The 17,762-nt window shown below is 49.7% G+C and overlaps 1 protein-coding gene across 1 annotated transcript; it reads right to left on the bottom strand.

Annotated features, from left to right (window-relative positions):
* Positions 1–1,273: 1,273 nt before the first annotated feature.
* Positions 1,274–15,969, bottom strand: CDO1 (cysteine dioxygenase type 1). Its single transcript, XM_038769777.1, has 5 exons — positions 15,731–15,969; positions 6,484–6,561; positions 5,276–5,430; positions 3,144–3,313; positions 1,274–2,130 (listed from the first exon to the last, which is right to left on the bottom strand). The coding sequence occupies exons 1-5, from the start codon at positions 15,898–15,900 to the stop codon at positions 2,101–2,103; spliced, it is 603 nt and encodes a 200-aa protein (XP_038625705.1). The 5' UTR covers positions 15,901–15,969; the 3' UTR covers positions 1,274–2,100.
* Between the last annotated feature and the right edge of the window lie 1,793 nt (positions 15,970–17,762).

Below are 17,762 nucleotides of genomic sequence, written 5' to 3'. Positions count from 1 at the left end.
GATCTTGGCACCCAGCGGGATCCTTAAAATCTCCTCCTTTAGATTTTGAGGACTGAGTGCTGTGCCCTCATTAGCTGACGCTCCTGGTCTTAAATCAGGAAGCGCTGAGATTTCGGGGCCCCTGTCAACAACTCTCCACCCGTGACAAATCAGACCAGACAGCAAATTGGAAGGGAATTCCAAATGTTCTTTTCTTCCCCAACCTCCACTGTTTCTCACCTCCTTTCCAAAAACATTAGACAGCCGGGGGCCACGGCAAGGAGCCACACGCCTCCCCACAGCACTTGTATATATTTGTACAGATTTATTACTCTATTTTACTTGTACATATTTACTATTCTAATTTATTTTGCTAATGATGTGCATATAGCTAGAATTCTATTTATTCTGACAATTTTGACACCTGTCTACATATTTTGCTTTGTGGTCTGTCTCCCCCTTCTAGATTGTGATTTCCCATCTAGATTTCCCATCTCCTTCCCTCCTCCTTCCCCATCTCCTTCCCTCCTCCTTTCCCTTCTCCTTTCCTCCTCCTTTCCCATCTCCTTTCCCATCTCTTTTAGACTGTGAGCCCACTGTTGGGTAGGGACTGTCTCTATATGTTGCCAACTTGTACTTCCCAAGCGCTTAGTACGGTGCTCTGCACACAGTAAGTGCTCAATAAATACGATTGATGATGATGATGATGATTGTGAGTCCGTTGTTGGGTAGGGACCATCCCTATATGTTGCCGACTTGTAGTCCCCAAGCGCTTAGTACAGTGCTCTGTACACAGTAAGCGCTCAATAAATACGATTGAATGAATGAATGACACCAATAGATGAAGGCAAAGAGGATCACAGATGAGATAACAGAAGGAATAACCTCTCTTTTAGCTTGTCCTTTTACTAAGCTGATGAAAGGTGAGGTCGATGCGTCAATTCTACCGAGTGCATATTTGGGCAATCGATACAGTGCATGAAAAGAGTTCAAAGTATCTTTATGTAGTGTCGCTGGCTTTCCAGAAGTAGTCAAACAAATCAGTGGTATTTATTGAGTGCTCACTGTGCACAGCACTGTACTAAGCATTCGGGAGAGTACAGTACAACAGAGTTGGTAGACACGGTCCCTGCTCACGACGGGCTCAGGGTACTTTAAGCCTAGCAGAGGAAGCATCAGCCACTATCAGCAGGGAATACCGTTTCCCTAGACTCCCCTTCTACACAGCTACAGGAGTGTGGAAACTACAAATGTCTTTTTAAACAACCACAGAAGAAAAAGTGGCAACTTGACGTTATGGGTTCAAATCCAGTTTTATTCAAGTTTCGAAACAATTTCAGTAGCAATACAAAGTATGACTCTGGCAGATGGCCACATCGCACATGACTAAAAATAATAAAAAAAAAACCCAAAAAACAAACACACACACACACACACCATCCAAACCCTAGTCGTCCATTTGCAACCAGAGGGCAAGACACTTGACTCACAGCTCTGCAGAGACCATGTAGAAAAGGAAATCGTCAAAGTGATCGGGGAAAAAATAGATGACACATCAAGGCTCTGCTCCAACAAGCATTAAAAACCCCACGAAACCTTTCAAGTATTGACACATTTGCCATCTGTTGCCATCAAGGCGGTTTTGATTACTACTGTTGCTGACTGTGGCTCTCAATCTTCCATTATTGCTAATTACTTTGCATGGCCTATTAAAAACATTTCAAAGATATGTAAACCCTCTCTTCCCTCCCCCCACCCCCCACCCCCAATTCATTCATTCAATCGCATTTATTGAGCGCTTACTGTGTGCGGAGCACTTGGGAAGTACAAATCCCCTCACCTTCTCTGATCTTCTCAGTATACTACCTAGAGGAGAACTGGAAGCTAGATCCTTATTTGGTCTTGGCGTGGAAAACACTTTAAAAATGACACAACGCTATCTTACGGCCTGGAATTAGCATTCATTCAAGATCACTACCACGCTGCCAGGAAACTGCTCTACCGTAGATTTCTGGACTGGCTATTCAATTGAACTATTGGACAGCAGGTGCAGAGTGGGTTTTCAACCCTAGATGAAGCATTCAACACGTCTTAAAATAAACCTAGTGGGTCTGAGACTCCTTAGTTATTCTCCAGTGAACTTGAAGCACCCTAGAAAGAGAAAAGGGAGAAAATAAAGAGCCGTGTTGAGCTGCCCTCGGCCTTCCCGCCCGGAGACTGCTTTTCCACCTAACGGATCCCGTTTGAACCCAGCAGCCCGTTTTTGTTTCCCCCCCTCCTCGACGAGAGGGTGCCATGCAGGCTTAAAGGCTGCTCCTTCCCAAGCTTATCAGGATCCAAAGCAGGCTCTCAGGAAACCTCACCAGGGAAGGGGAGATTTCCCTGCTAAAAAGCTCTTCTTGGGATCTTAATGAAGTCTCTCGTCAAGATGGCTTCCTTCTAAGCCCCTGCCAACACTTCTCCTACCTCTGGGGATTCAAAGCAAACCACCCACGTGAAAAGCCTCCCTTGCTCGCTGAAGGCCTTTAAGGAAGTCAAAAAAGAGACCCAACAGCCGTAGCACTGCCTTACTTAGTGAACTTGGATCGGAGCCAACGTCATCCCAGAGCATGACGAACCTTGGAAGTTTAGACTCTATTTGATAATGGCTCACCTCTCTAGACCTTTCCAAAATGTGAACTCGTTTCGTGACGATCACCCCGTCACGCTGGATGGACTTTAACCTCTGAGCTCCGTGATCGGAACTTTCCTGGCGGCCTCCACCTCGCTAAGCCTAGCCAATACAGGCCACTGGTTGGACGCTTACAGATTTAACTACAAACGCAAATGCTCTAAGGTGCAAGTTTCCTTTAGCTTGGTTCGGAAGATTTCGTTCGAGTTTTCCTCCCGACTGTTCAGAGTGACAATCGGAGACAGGGACGGGTTGGGAAGAGGGCCTTCACTTTGGGGAAAAACAAAACAAAAAAACAAATGGCAACTAAAACCTTGGATCCATTCCTTAGTTGAGAACTGGAAACATCGGGCTTCTTAGCCGCCGGGCAACCCACCCCTCCAAACCTAGAAGGCTACCAACCGGAGACCGGTCCGGAACGGCTGGGGGAAATCGAGACAGTCTACGGCGAGCTACGGGAAAGCGCAGTGTGTTGGCTCAAGCTCATACTTACAAACGGAGTCCTCTTTCCAAATTTGCTATGGAATGTCATTGTGACTTTGTTTTTATGGCCAGTTCTTTGATCAAAAGCATGGCAAGTGTCAAAGGGTGGACTGTACAAGTGAAGGCTAACAGCAGCTTCGGTGTGGCTTGTGTTCTCCACCCGGTGCAAGCCGATGGAATCTAAACGGTAGAAACCCAAGGGGAGAACCAAAATTAAGTGGTCGGTCGGCTACCCGGAGGAAAATATCGAAGGAAGCGAAGGAAAACCAGAGAGTCGTAAAGCAATTTCGACGCAGGCGTGGGTCACGGAAAATAAACCGGTCCTGGTTTCTACTTCTCAGGCTGCAGGATGACATTCCACTAACTCTTCCTCACGGCATTGTTGAGGAATAAGGCCACCTCCCTCCTCCTGGCCTGTTGCTTTTTCTAGCAGTCCTCAGAGGCTCCTCCTCCTCTCCAGAAGCCCCCCAGCAAGGAAAAACAGCCAGGCCGGGTTTCCTATTCATATTCCATAGCCATTACCTAACCCTGACAGAAACCGCAAGCACCTCAGCTTAGCAGGAAACTGAACGAACTAGACGGCCCGTAGGATTTGTCTGGAGTGGCCGTTACTTTCTTGAACAAACCGGGAAGAGTTCTTCCGTAGTACATGCTCGTGACTCGAAGTACGCAACCAATCACATTTACTGAGCGCTTACTATGGGCAGGGCAGTCTACTACACGCTTGGGAGAGCATTCAAACCACGAGCCCCACACGGGACGGGGACCGGGCCCAACCCGATTTGCTTGTATCTATTCGTACAGGGCCTGGCACGTAGTAAGCACTTCACGGATACCATTATATAGATACGACACAAGAATATAACAGACCCGTTCCCTGCCCACAACGAGCTTACAGTCTAGAGGACTTAATCAGTGACTTAAGCAAATATTCAACGCGAAGGAAGGGGTTCAGAAATTCTGAACCGTTTCCTCAGAAACCAATGTCTGACCACGTCGTGTTTCAGCTGTGCCCTGCCTGGGACACAATGACGATGCCGGCTCTCCTTTGGCTTTATCGGAATTGACCTCTTCTTAAGAGTCCTCATCACTGGCTTCTCTAAAAATCACAAGAATGTACACCCAGGCCCATTTTTTAGTACAGCCCCACAAAGGAAGACAAGCGTTAGAACAAGTGCCCTGGAAATACGCCTTCCTATGCCCCTTTTCTAAACAGTGGGTGCGAATGTACAGATGGGCCAACCTCTGTATGGAAAGGAAACTCGGCCACCTGTAAAAGGCTTCTTCTGTTCACAAGCACGGTCTAGTGGACAGAGGCCGAGCCTGGGAGTCAAAGGACCCGGGTTCTAATCCAGGCTCCACCACTTGTCTGCTGTGTGACCTTGGACAAGACGCTTCACTTCTCTGTGCCTCAGTTACCTCATTTGTAAAATGGGGATTTAGGGCTGCGAGCCCTATGCGGGACAGGGGCTGTGTTCGACCTGATAAGCTTGTATCTACTCCGGCGCTTAGTATAGTGCCTGACACATAATAAGCACTAACAAATGCCATTTAGCAAAACACAACCAAAAACCAAAAAAAGAGGTATGGTGAGATTTAACCTGAGCGAAATCAGAATCGATCGTGACCAGAAGATCGGTCTCATGAAAAACAGGCCGACATCTAGGATGACTAACTAATTTCATCTACAGAATACTTTGACATAGAAGTTCTCCAGCTCTATCTAGCCCAAGCTAGGGTCAAATTTCGTCATTTTCCCATTCAGGGGATGACTCCTAGTCATACCTCCAAGTCCTTCAGCTGCTCTAAATTCATTCATTCATTCGATCGGATTTATTGAGCGCTTACTGTGTGCAGAGCACTGTACAGAGCGCTCAGAAAGTACAAGTTGGCAACATACTCCTCGCAGAAAAACAGCTTCTCACCTTAACCTTGTTAACCTTAAGGTTACAAGCAAGTTTTCAGTTATATGTCCGCTGTCAACTGCCAAACAGTAACTTCTACGCACATATAATTCTGGAGAGGGGCTTAGAGTATTTATTTTAGAAGGCAGAGTGTGCATCTGAGATAGTCATCTCACTCGAAGACCGAGATCAGCGCGGCAACGGGAACAGAGGAGGAGAGGAACGCTACAACACTCACCATTGATGTAGGCGCACTGATTTTCCCGTAAGACTCTTTCAGACTTCTTCATCATCTCATTGGATTTTTTGTCAGGCCATTCAAACAGGGTCTCTTTGAGGTTTCCCTGCAGCATCTTCAGAAAGCAGTGCGAATTGGTGTGATCATGGATACTGCTGCATATACAGGGAACGACAACGGATCTCAGTGGTCTTAAAACACGCAAGCGTCAGAACAATATCCGAGCTGCCTCAACGTCGCACGCGTGCGTCAGGGACGGGTGAGTCGGGGGCCGACGAGGGGAGGACTACATTCAGTCACATTACTTCTAACGGTCGGCCCGTAAGCATTTATTCACCCAAGCACCCCCATCAGACCAGTTCGCTGTCAATCTCAAGTGCTTCTTGAAACGTCTGCCACCGTGCAGACGGATATAGGCGATTCCCAGCGCTGTAGGAAAAGGGTCATCAGACCTTTTTCAAAGCCACACCTGAGAGATGCCAGGCAGAATGTCTGGAGTTTAGGAGGCCTTGCCATTCCCAGGGTCCTCCGCCCCCACTTTTCAACCCGGCTGCAGCCCAGCTCATGTTGAACCTCCCCCTCCCCTGGCCACAGACAGATGCCGTACATTAGCTAGCGAGGAGAAACCGTTACAGCATCTTCCCAAACTAGGCAAGAGCCTTGGGCTTTGGAACAAAATATGTGATTTTTGAGGCATGGATCTCTTCCCCCACTCTTGCCCCTCTAATCCCATCAAGCACACCACCGGGGAAGTAACAGTTCGGCGTGCTAAAGGAATTTATCGCAGCTCCTCTTTGAGGAGATTTCCGGTTCCTCCCCGACTCAGTAGAAGGATGGGGGACGGGAGGGTAAGGAGGAGCACACAAAACTTCCTTTTCCAAGAGAAAGGAAGAGAGTTCCTTGTTGGGGGGGAATGAGTCTGCCAACTGTCTACTGCGCTCTCCACACGGTAAGTGCTCAATAAATGCCATGGATTGACCGAGGCCACCGATCCAAACCCCCCTCTCTCCTGACCCATTCTGAGGTTTATCCAATATGTGGTCACTCGGATTGCTAAGTGCGCTCTGCAACCCTAAGCACCCCGGCAGTGGCTGCTCTGCCTGCTCGTTCTGGCAACGTCACCGAGTCACACCCCTAAAGATCGTAAAACAAAGTTAATCGGGGCTCACAACTCAAACGAAGGACATTAAAACTTCCGGATGGGTTACCTGCCATGCCCTTCACCCCAGCACAGAATCATCAGGTTAAATTTTCCATTTCCTTGATCCACAAGGTTTCGAGTATATCTAAAAGAATACAGAGCAGAAGTTTTAAACAGACCTAGTCAATTAAAAAGAACTAAGATTCGTCCCGAGGAGAGAGTCTCCAAAATAAAAGATGCCGTATGGGGGTAAGGGGATCGTTAAAAAGTTTTTACCACGTCATTTTGCGTTTTTCCAAAGAGAAGGAGTAATTTTAGGGGATTTTTTAAGGCAGCTTTTTCAGTAGACACCATTTCTATTTGCAGAGCTGCAGGATCTAGTCAAAATTGCTTTACAGTGAAATCACTTCAATGGCTGGCTTATAATTAGAAACTGAATACTATAATAAAAAAATACTTTAGTGGATTCTTTTCAGATGTTCTTCGATTCTCTTTCCACAAAGTGGCATTGTATTCTCCTCCCCCCAGCCAATCCGTTGCCGGAATTCTAGTTTGGTTTTTTTGGTTGTTTTTTTTTAAAAAAAGGCACGAACTCCGCTAGTTTCTTCTGGAAAATTCCAACGATCTGTGATGGCTTTCAACTGATAAAGAGCAGAATAAAAGTTATTCCTACACAGTAGCCGCTCTCAAAAGCCAGAGTGTTCAAGCCAAGAGCGTTGGGATTATGTAATTAACACTAGGATTTAAGACACATTTCATAGAACAGTTTCCATCAATTTCCCTGGGACTCAGACAATGGAATTCTAGGAAACGTTATTGGAAGCGCCTGTCGGAGGATTCAGCAGATACCCAGGAAAGTGGTGCACAGAGAGGGGATAGGAGCAACAGAAGAGCAGTACACAGTTTGATGGTTTGACTTACTTCCTGGAGTACAAGCCTGGATTTCTTTTGACCCCAAGAACAAACCAGCCATCGAAGTCCAGTAAGAAGTTTGACCACTGTCACCAGATCGTCTGGGGGGCTCTGGACTTGGGGCTTTCACCTCCTCTTTCTGGATTTATTCAGTTGTCAGGCTCTAGGTTTAGCTGCATCAACGAGGTCTATCTTAAGACTCTAACCTCTGCCACTTGTCTGCTGTGAGACCTTGGGCGGGTCACGTCACTTCTCTGTGCCTCAGTTATGTCATCTGTAAGAGGGGGATTAGGATTGTGAGCCCAACGTGGGACGGGGACCGTGTCCGACCCGATTAGCTCGTATCTACCCCAGGGCCTGGCACATAATGAGCACTTAAATGCCAGAAGGGGAGAGTGTATGCCCAAGGGTACAAGTCTTTCTTCCTCGGCAAGCCCTTCAGCACCCGGACTCTGCTCTGGCCACGGGCGAAGGTGCGAAAAGAGACTCCTGACCCTTCACGGGACCTACTAACGGACAGAAGCAACTCTTTTTACAAAGCACCTTAGTTGCTAGACTGGGCTGAGGTCTTCAGATGTGTTTCCCCAGGGACGGGGATAAAGAATGGTCAATTCTTTTAACGGTGATTCACCTGTTGAATGACCTTTTCATCTCAGCAGAAGAGGCACTGCCTAGTGAAACGTGGAGAACTGAGGCAATTATTCCGGAAAAAACTGCAGGCTTTGATAGGGCTAACAGAACAGTCCAGGGTCAGAGAAAGCTGCTCTTTCCACAAATGAATTAAACTCACTCGTAAATAATAATAATGTTGGTATTTATTAAGCACTTACTATGTGCCAAGCACTGTTCCAAGCGCTGGGGGGGGATAAAAGGTAATCAGGGTTGTCCCGCGGAGGGCTCACAGTCTTTATCCCCATTTTCCAGATGAGGTAACTGAGGCACAGAGAAGCAAAGTGACTTGCCCAAAGTCACAGAGCTGACAAGTGGCGGAGCCGGGATTTGAGCCCATGACCTCTGAGTCCTAAGCCCGGGCTCTTTTCACTGAGCCACGCTGCTTCTCAATCCCCAACCGTTTCCATCCATTACAATAATGCCGGGCTCACCTAAGTGGAGCCACGTCACAGTGAGGGGGAAGCAAGGGTATTTCTTGTGGCTTCTCACACCAGAGATGGCTCTCCTCTCCAGCCCACCCAAGATGACCACACGCCACCCCTGCCCTCGGCGACTTCGCAAGAACCTTTCAACCTCCCGGAGAGGAGTACAAATTAAAAAGCACGCAACAGGCCCCAGAGGCTGCGGGGCCGAACGGGGTTAGGGGTGAGTGGTGCTGTACAGCGAGAGCTACACTCGCGCTGCGACTCGATTCCGGACCCCGTCTATACAGAGCGAGGTTTCTGTTGGTTCGGTGTCAACGGACCCAAATACCCAATCGAGTTGGTACGTTAGGGACTGTGGGAGGGAGGACTGAACGCGCTTCCAAGTCGCTTGGGTGAATACGCTTGATAGAAACGTGGCCCTTTCCATTAGACTCCCGATATGAAGCATAGCACAGTGGAGTCGCCTGTGCTTTTGGATCAGAGGACGGCAGCTGGGATCGCTCTCTCCTCACCCCGACCCGGGCAACGGCTGCCTTGAATTCTGGTAAGGAGTCGGGGGTCCATTCGGTGTGGTGAATCCACGCCGTTACTCCACGAAACAAACCCTCAGCCTTCCACAAAGCCTAGAGAAGGTATGCTACATAGATACACCGGACACCCTGCTTCCTTCTAATGTGTGAGAGGAAGATGCTGCACCCTCCCCCCTGCACCGTAATAATAATAATTATAGTATTTGTTAAGAGCTTACTAGGTGCCAAGCACAGTTGTAAGCACTGGGGTAGATACGAGGTAATCAGGTCGGACACGGTCCCTGCCCCACTTTGGGCTCACAGGCTAAGTAGGGGGATTTTACAGACGCGGCCCAGAGGAGTTAAGTGACTTGCCCAGGGTCACACAGCAGACGAGGGGCAGAGCCAGGACTAGAACCCAGGTCCTCCGACTCCCAAGCCCACGCTCTTTCCACCAGGCCGCACTGCTTCACACGTCACCTAGTCACTGGCTTCACCATGCCATCGGGACTTCCATCAGCCCCCGTTCTAGCCCAACGGCGGAAAGGCCGCGGCCGTGACTTTTCTGACCGCTGGACTGAGTCGCGAGGAGCCCGAGTTCCTCCTTCAATAAAACATACACACACACACACACACCACGCCCCAATGCTTCTGCTGCATTTATTGTCCCCCTTGCCTTATTTTGTTGTTTTCATCTTTCCTCCTGTGTCCGTCACCAACCGCCTCTCCGGCCTTACTCTTGGGGATCAGGCACTGGGTACTTTTTCCCCCCGCAGAACTCAGTAGGGTCATTTGCACACGGAAAGAATGTAATCATGTTACTACTATTACCTTAATCGCCTGCCTGTCATATCCCAACTGGACTACTGTTCCAGCCTCTTCGCTCCTCTCCGTCTCCAGCCTCTCTAGTCCATACTTCACCCTGCTGCCCGGATGGTTTTTCTAAAACGCTGTTCCGAACGCAGATCTCCACCGCTTAAAAGTCTTCGACGGCTCCCCATTCCTCCGTACATCGAGCAGAAAGTCTGGACCTTTGGCTTCCTAGGGTCTCACTCAGCTCTCTCCCTCTTACTGTCCTCTCTCTTCCTTCAAGAAGCAGCAGCTTGGCTCGGTGGAAAGAGCCCGGGCTCGGGAGTCGGAGGGCACGGGTTCGAATCCCAGCTCTGCCACTTGTCAGCTGTGTGACTTTGGGCAAGTCGCTTCACTTCTCTGGACCTCAGTTCCCTCATCTGGAAAATGGGGATGAAGACCGGGAGCCCCCCGTGGGCCAACCTGATCACCTTGTAACCTCCCCAGCGCTTAGAACGGTGCTTTGCGCATAATAAGCGCCTAACAAATGCCATCGTTATTATTATTCTACACCCCAGCTCACACTCCCTGTCTCCCAAGCTCAATATGCCTCTCCAATCTTCAAACCCCTAGCTTATGGCTTTCCTTCTCTCTGAAACTCCTTCCTACTTCAAATACACCACACCTCAGCTCTTCCGACCTTCAAACCCCTTCTGAAATCTACCTCTTCCTCCAGGAAGCTATTTCCCCCCGATTCATTTTTCTTCTCCTCCCAACTACCAACTCCAACCTTGCAACCACCTGTAGCGCTTCTTTACAAATCTTTTGACATACTCTACTAGTTATGTACTTATTTACCGAGCCATCTTTCCGTTCTTTTCTTGCCTATGTGTGTAAGTTTTTGTGTGTGTCTCTCCCATGCTAGATTCCAATTCCCTGAAAACCGGGATGGTGTCTATCTCTACTGTGCTTTCCCAAGTGCTTAGGATGGTGGTTTGCATACAGCTGGGGCTCAAAACAAATATAACTGACTGTTGGGCCTGTCTTCCTCATTACTCAATTGAATTTCAAGAGAGCTGGAGTGAGGTTTTGTGTTCTTTCTCAGCAGTTGGTCCCCCTGCTCTGATCAAAATAAACACTAATTAAATACTGTTGTCTGCCTGGATCTTTAAAAAATCTGGGAGGCACACACCTTACCTTGTACCCAGTGTGAGTTGGCCCCAAGCACTAATTGATGCATTTTTATTACCTGAAGTTTCACCAAGGGCTGCAGGGAGGACAGTTCCCTATCACCTGGATTAGAACCCAGATCCTCCTGATTCTCCTTTTAGACTGTGAGCCCACTGTTGGGTAGGGACTGTCTCTATATGTTGCCAACTTGTACTTCCCAAGCGCTTAGTACAATGCTCTGCACACGGTAAGCGCTCAATAAATACGATTGATTGATTGATTCCTTGGCCTATGCTCTGTCCATCCGTGTTCTATCTGCCGGAAAGCATCATGAGCTGGTGGGTAGAACATGGGTGGCCAGAGCACGGGCCGGGGAAGCAGAAGGATCGGGGTTCTCATCCCAGCCCCGCCACTTGTCCGCTGTGTGACCCTGGGCAAGTCACTTCACTTCTCTGTGCCTCAGTTCCCCCATCTGGAAAATGGGAATTAAGACTGTGAGCCCCACGTGGAACGTGGACCGTATCAAATCTGATTAGCTGGTATCGACTCCGGGGCTTAGTACAGTGCCTGGCATATAGCAAGTGCCAGGCATACTACTATAGAATACTATACTATAGGCATACTACTATAGAATAGAATATAGAATAGTATTTATTCTATTTATTTTATTTTGTTAATATGTTTTGTTTTGTTGTCTGTCTCCCCCTTCTAGACTGTGAGCCCACTGTTGGCTAGGGATCATCTCTAGATGTTGCCAACTTGGACTTTCCAAGCGCTTAGTACAGTGCTCTGCACACAGTAAGCGCTCAATACGATTGAATGAATGAATTACCACTAAGTCACGCTGCTTCGGGTGATATATTCTATTTTATTTAGTTAATATGTTTTGTTTTGTTGTCTGTCTCCCCCTTCTAGACTGTGAGCCCACTGTCGGGTAGGGACCGTCTCTATATGTTGCCAACTTGGACTTTCCAAGCGCTTAGTACAGTGCTCTGCATACAGTAAGCGCTCAATAAATACGATTGAATGAATGAATGAATTACCACTAAGTCACACTGCTTCGGGTGATATATTCTATTTATTTTATTTTGTTAATATGTTTTGCTTTGTTGTCTGTCTCCCCCTTCTAGACTGTGAGCCCACTATCGGCTAGGGACCGTCTCTAGATGTTGCCAACTTGGACTTTCCAAGCGCTTAGTACAGTGCTCTGCACACAGTAAGTGCTCAATAAATACGATTGAATGAATGAATGAATTACCACTAAGTCACGCTGCTTCGGGTGATATATTCTATTTATTTTATTTTGTTAATATGTTTTGCTTTGTTGTCTGTCTCCCCCTTCTAGACTGTGAGCCCACTGTCGGGTAGGGACCGTCTCCAGATGTTGCCAACTTGGACTTTCCAAGCGCTCTGCACACAGTAAGCGCTCAATAAATACGATTGAATGAGTGAAAGTGCTTAACAAATAACCATTAAAATAAGAACCCCCCCCTCCCAAAAAAACCTGGGTGGAGGGCTCTTTCTTCAGTTCAAGTCCCGCTGACACCTTTCCCTGCTCGTTGTGGTCAGGGAACGGTGCCCACCAACTCCGTGCTCTCCCCAAAGCTTAGTAAAGTGCTCCGCCCACAGCAACCATTCAATAAATACCATCGACTTCGGTGATGGAGGGCGAAGCGGTCACCCGGCCGGTTTGGAGTGAATTACGACCGGGTCGGAGTGGCGAGTCCTCGGAGCCGGGGGGGGCCCGATGACATTTCAGTGGGAGAAATGTCCCCTCCTTCAAAGCCTTACCAAAGGCCCACCTCCTCCAGGAGGCCTTCCCAGACTAAAGCCCCACTTTTCCTCATCTCCCACTCCCTTCCGCGTGGCCAGGACTCGCTCCCGCCCTCCCAACCCCACATCGCTTACGTATAGATCCGTCATTTTATTTATTTGTACTGTCGCTCGGTGTGGCCGGGGCATGTGACCGTTCAGTGTCGGATTGTACTTTCCCAAGCGCTTAGTACACTGCTCTGCACACGGTAAGCGCTTAGTAAATACGGATTAACGAATGATTGAGAGAAAGCGCAAGATTCCAAGGCGTCGGGCAGTGCTCAGCGTGGCTCAATGGAAAGAGCCCGGGCTTGGGAGGCAGAGGTCATGGGTTCAAATCCCGTCTCCGCCAGCTGTGTGACCTTGGGCAAGTCACTTCACTTCTCTGGGCCTCAGTGACCTCATCTGGAAAATGGGGATGAAGACTGGGAGCCCCAGGGGGGACAACCTGATCACCTTGTATCCTCCCCAGCGCTTAGAACAGTGCTCCGCACATAGTAAGCGCTTAACAAATGCCATTACTATTATTATTATTTTAGCAGGCCCTTAGGGGAGCGGGATGGTGAAAGAGCCCGGGCTTGGGAGTCGGAGGTTGTGGGTTCTAATCCCGCCTCCGCCACTTGTCAGCTGGGTGACTTCGGGCAAGTCACTTCACTTCTCTGGGCCTCAGTTACCTCATCTGGAAAATGGGGATTAAGACTCTGAGCCCCCCGTGGGACAACCTGATCACCTTGCATCCTCCCCAGCGCTTAGAACAGTGCTTTGCACAGAGTAAGCCCTTAATAAATGCCATCATTATTATTGTTTTAGCGGGCCCTTAGGGGAGCAGGATGGTGACTGTGAGCCCGCTGTTGGGTAGGGACCGTCTCTATATGTTGCCAACTTGTACTTCCCAAGCGCTTAGTCCAGTGCTCTGCACACAGTAAGCGCTCAATAAATACGATTGAATGAATGAATGAATGAATGAAAGAGCCCGGGTTTGGGAGTCGGAGGTCGTGGGTTCTAAAGAGCTCAGGTCATGGGTTCAAATCCCGGCTCCACCAATTGTCAGCTGTGTGACTTTGGGCAAGTCACTTCACTTCTCTGGGCCTCAGTTACCGCATCTGCAAAATCGGGATTAAGACTGTGAGCCCCCCCATGGGACAACCTGATCACCCTGTAACCTCCCCAAGGTTAGTACAGTGCTTTGCACATAGTAAGTGCCTAATACATGCCATCATTATTATCATTATTAATCCCGCCGCCGCCACTTGTCAGCTGGGTGACTTCGGGCAAGTCACTTCACTTCTCTGGGCAAATGGGCAAACGGGGATGAAGGCTGTGAGCCCCCCGGGGGACAACCCGATCAGCTTGGGTCCACTGCCGCGCTTAGAACAGGGCTTGGCACATAGTAAGCGCTCAACAAATACCATCGTTATTTCATTCATTCCCTCATCTGGAAAATGGGGATTCAACACCTGTTACGTTGTCAACTTGTACTTCCCAAGCGCTTAGAACAGGGCTCGGCACATAGTAAGCGCTCAACAAATACCATCGTTATTTCATTCATTCCCTCATCTGGAAAATGGGGATACAACACCTGTTATGTTGCCAACTTGTACTTCCCAAGCGCTTAGTCCAGTGCTCTGCACACAGTAAGCCCTCAATAAATACGATTGAATGAATCTCACCTCCTCCGGGAGGCCTTCTCAGACTGAGCCCCCTCCTTCCTCTCCCCCTCTCCATCCCCCCTGCCTTACCTCCTTCCCTTCCCCACTGCACCTGTATATATGTTTGTACATATTTATTACTCTATTTATTTATTTTACTTGTACATATCTATTCTATTTATTTTATTTTGTTAATATGTTTGGTTTTGTTCTCTGTCTCCCCCTTCTAGACTGTGAGCCCACTGTTGGGTAGGGACCGTCTCTAGATGTTGCCAACTTGGACTTCCCAAGTGCTTAGTCCAGTGCTCTGCACACAGTAAGCGCTCAATAAATACGATTGATTGATTGAATGTTTGCCCTCCTACACAGACTGGGAGCCCCATGTGGGACCTGATGACCTTCATTCATTCATTCAATCGTATGTATTGAGCGCCTACTGTGTGCAGAGCACTGGACTAAGCGCCTGGGAAGTCCAAGTTGGCAACATCTAGAGACGGTCGTTATTGTTATGAATAGTATTAAGATGTGGTCCAATCTAGATGTTGCCAACTTGGACTTCCCAAGCGCTTAGTCCAGTGCTCTGCACACAGTAAGCGCTCAATAAATACAATTATGAATAGTATTAAGATGTGGTCTGAGGGCTTCACCTGTGCGGGCCGGCAGGGGGCGTGGCCACCCCGGGGAGGGGGCGCGGCCTGCATCGGGGAGGGGGCGTGGCCACCCCGGGGAGGGGGCGTGGGCAGCATCGGGGAGGGGGCGTGGCCAGCCCGGCGAGGGGGGCGTGGCCCGCCCGGAGAGGGGGCGTGGCCCGCCCGGAGAGGGGGCGTGGCCCGCCCGGAGAGGGGGCGAGGCCCGCCCGGAGAGGGGGCGAGGCCAGCCCGGAGAGGGGGCGAGGCCAGCCCGGAGAGGGGGCGTGGCCAGCCCGGAGAGGGGGCGAGGCCAGCCCGGAGAGGGGGCGTGGCCAGCCCGGAGAGGGGGCGTGGCCAGCCCGGAGAGGGGGCGTGGCCAGCCCGGAGAGGGGGCGTGGCCAGCCCGGAGAGGGGGCGTGGCCAGCCCGGAGAGGGGGCGTGGCCAGCCCGGAGAGGGGGCGTGGCCAGCCCGGGGACGGGGCGGCTGAACCCACGGGGGCCCTGAGCCGGGGGCTCGCAGCTGAGGCTTGGCTAGCCCGGCTCTTCTTTACCAATAAAAAGTTATAAAAATAACTGTCACTCCGCTCTTTATCAGTTGAAAGCCATCACAAACAGCGGTCCTCATCTACTGCTCCGCCCGGCAGTGCGGCCCAAGTCGGGGGCAAGGAGCCGGGCGGGTTGGGGATGGGGGGGGGGGGGCTCCCCTTTGGACGCCCCCCCCCCAGCCAGGTGATCAGAGCTGCTCACCTGTACTGGTCGAACTTGGCGTAGGGCGCCCAGTCGGCCGGCCGGCTCTCGTAAGCCTCCAGGATGGCCTGCACCTCCTCCACGTTGACCTTGTCTTCGGAGAACAGCTCGTGCAGGATCCGGATCAGCTCGTCCAGGCTGTGGGGCTTCAGCACCTCCGTCTGCTCCATGTCGGGTAGGGACCGTCTCTATACGTTGCCAACTTGGCCTTCCCAAGCGCTTAGTGCAGTGCTCTGCAAACAGGAGACGCTCGATACATACGATCGATTGACTGAGTGATGGAGGGACGACAGCCCTCGTCCTACTGCCCCGCCGCCGCGGCGCGGGCTCTATTTAAGCCTCCGAAGTGGCAGCGGGAACGTACCAACTGCCCGCGGCGGGAGGGGGGGGAGCGGGGGTCGGGCCAGGGGAAAAGGGGCCGGGGGGGCGTCCAGCAGCGACGCCCCCCAAAGCGGACGGCTTCCACCCCTCGAAGGCCCGGGGGGCGTCGACCACCCGCCGGTCCCCGTGTTCGGGGGGGGCCGCTCGGCTTGGTGGTCTCTCCCATCCCCCCCCAGGCCCCCCACCCCTTGAGCCATCTGGCCCGTTCCCCTCGCTCGATTTGCGATTTGGGTCCCCTCCTCCTCCTCCTCCTCCTCCTCCGAAGCGCGATCAGGGATGCCGAGGGAAAATGGGAACCCACGGTGTACCTTTATTCCCTCCCCTAATAACAACAACTATAATAATGATAATGATGATGATGATGATGATGATGATGGCTTTTATTAAGCGCCTACTATGTGCAAAGCACCGTTCTAAGCGCTGGGGAGGTTGCAAGGTAAAGTGGGGACCCACGGTGTGCCTTTATTCCCTCCCCTAATAACAACAACAATAATAGTGAGGATGATGATGGCATTTATTAAGCGCTTACTATGTGCAAAGTGCCTTTATTCCCTTCCCTAATAACAACAGTGATGATGATGATGATGGCATTTATTAAACGCTTACTATGTGCAAAGTACCTTTATTCCCTTCCCTAATAAGAACAACAATAATAGTGATGATGATGATGATGATGATGATGATGATGATGGCTTTTATTAAGCGCCTACTATGTGCCAAGCGCCGTTCTAAGCGCTGGGGAGGTTACAAGGTAAAGTGGGGACCCACGGTGTGCCTTTATTCCCTCCCCTAATAACAACAACAATAATAGTGATGATGATGAGGATGATGATGGCATTTACTAAGCGCCTACTATGTGCAAAGCACCTTTATTCCCTTCCCTAATAACAACAGTGATGATGATGATGATGGCATTTATTAAACGCTTACTGTGTGCAAAGTACCTTTATTCCCTTCCCTAATAACAACAACAATAATAATGATGATGAGGATGATGGCACTTATTAAGCGCTTACTATGTGCAAAGCACCGTTCTAAGCGCTGGGGAGGTTACAAGGTAATGTGGGGACCCACGGTGTACCTTTAGTCCCTTCCCCTCATAACAACAACGATGATGATGATGATGATGATGATGGCATTTATTAAACGCTTACTATGTGCAAAGCACCCTTCTAAGCGCTGGGGAGGTTACAAGGTAATGTGGGGACCCACGGTGTACCTTTATTCTCTCCCCTAATAACAACAACGATAATAGTGATGATGATCATGATGATGGCATTTATTAAACGCTTACTATGTGCAAAGTACCTTTATTCCCTTCCCTAATAACAACAATAATAATGATGGTGATGATGATGGCATTTATTAAGCGCTTGCCATGTGCAAAGCACCGTTCTAAGCGCTGGGGAGTTACAAGGCAAAGTGGGGACCCACAGTGTACCTTTATTCCCTCCCCTAATAACAACAACGATAATAATGATGATGATGATGATGATGGCATTTATTAAGCGCTTACTATGTGCAAAGCACCCTTCTAAGCTCTGGGGAGGTTACAAGGTAAAATGGGGACCCACGGTGTACCTTTATTCCCTCCCCTAACAACAACAACAATAATAGTGATTGATGATGATGATGGCATTTATTAAGCACT

Source organism: Tachyglossus aculeatus, chromosome X4 (genome assembly GCF_015852505.1).
Source record: "Tachyglossus aculeatus isolate mTacAcu1 chromosome X4, mTacAcu1.pri, whole genome shotgun sequence".
NCBI classification, from domain to species: domain Eukaryota; kingdom Metazoa; phylum Chordata; class Mammalia; order Monotremata; family Tachyglossidae; genus Tachyglossus; species Tachyglossus aculeatus.
Note: the sequence above shows the minus strand (reverse complement) of the source record. Positions and strands in the feature narration are given on the sequence as shown.

Coding starts and splice junctions, on each gene's coding strand:
- CDO1 (XM_038769777.1), bottom strand. CDS start 15,900: ATGGAGCAGACGGAGGTGCTGAAGCCCCACAGCCTGGACGAGCTGATC. Junction 3,314..5,275: donor TCAGTGCGCCTACATCAATG/GTGAGTGTTGTA, acceptor TCTACCGTTTAG/ATTCCATCGGCTTGCACCGG. Junction 2,131..3,143: donor TTGGAAAGAGGACTCCGTTT/GTAAGTATGAGC, acceptor TTCTCTTTCTAG/GGTGCTTCAAGTTCACTGGA.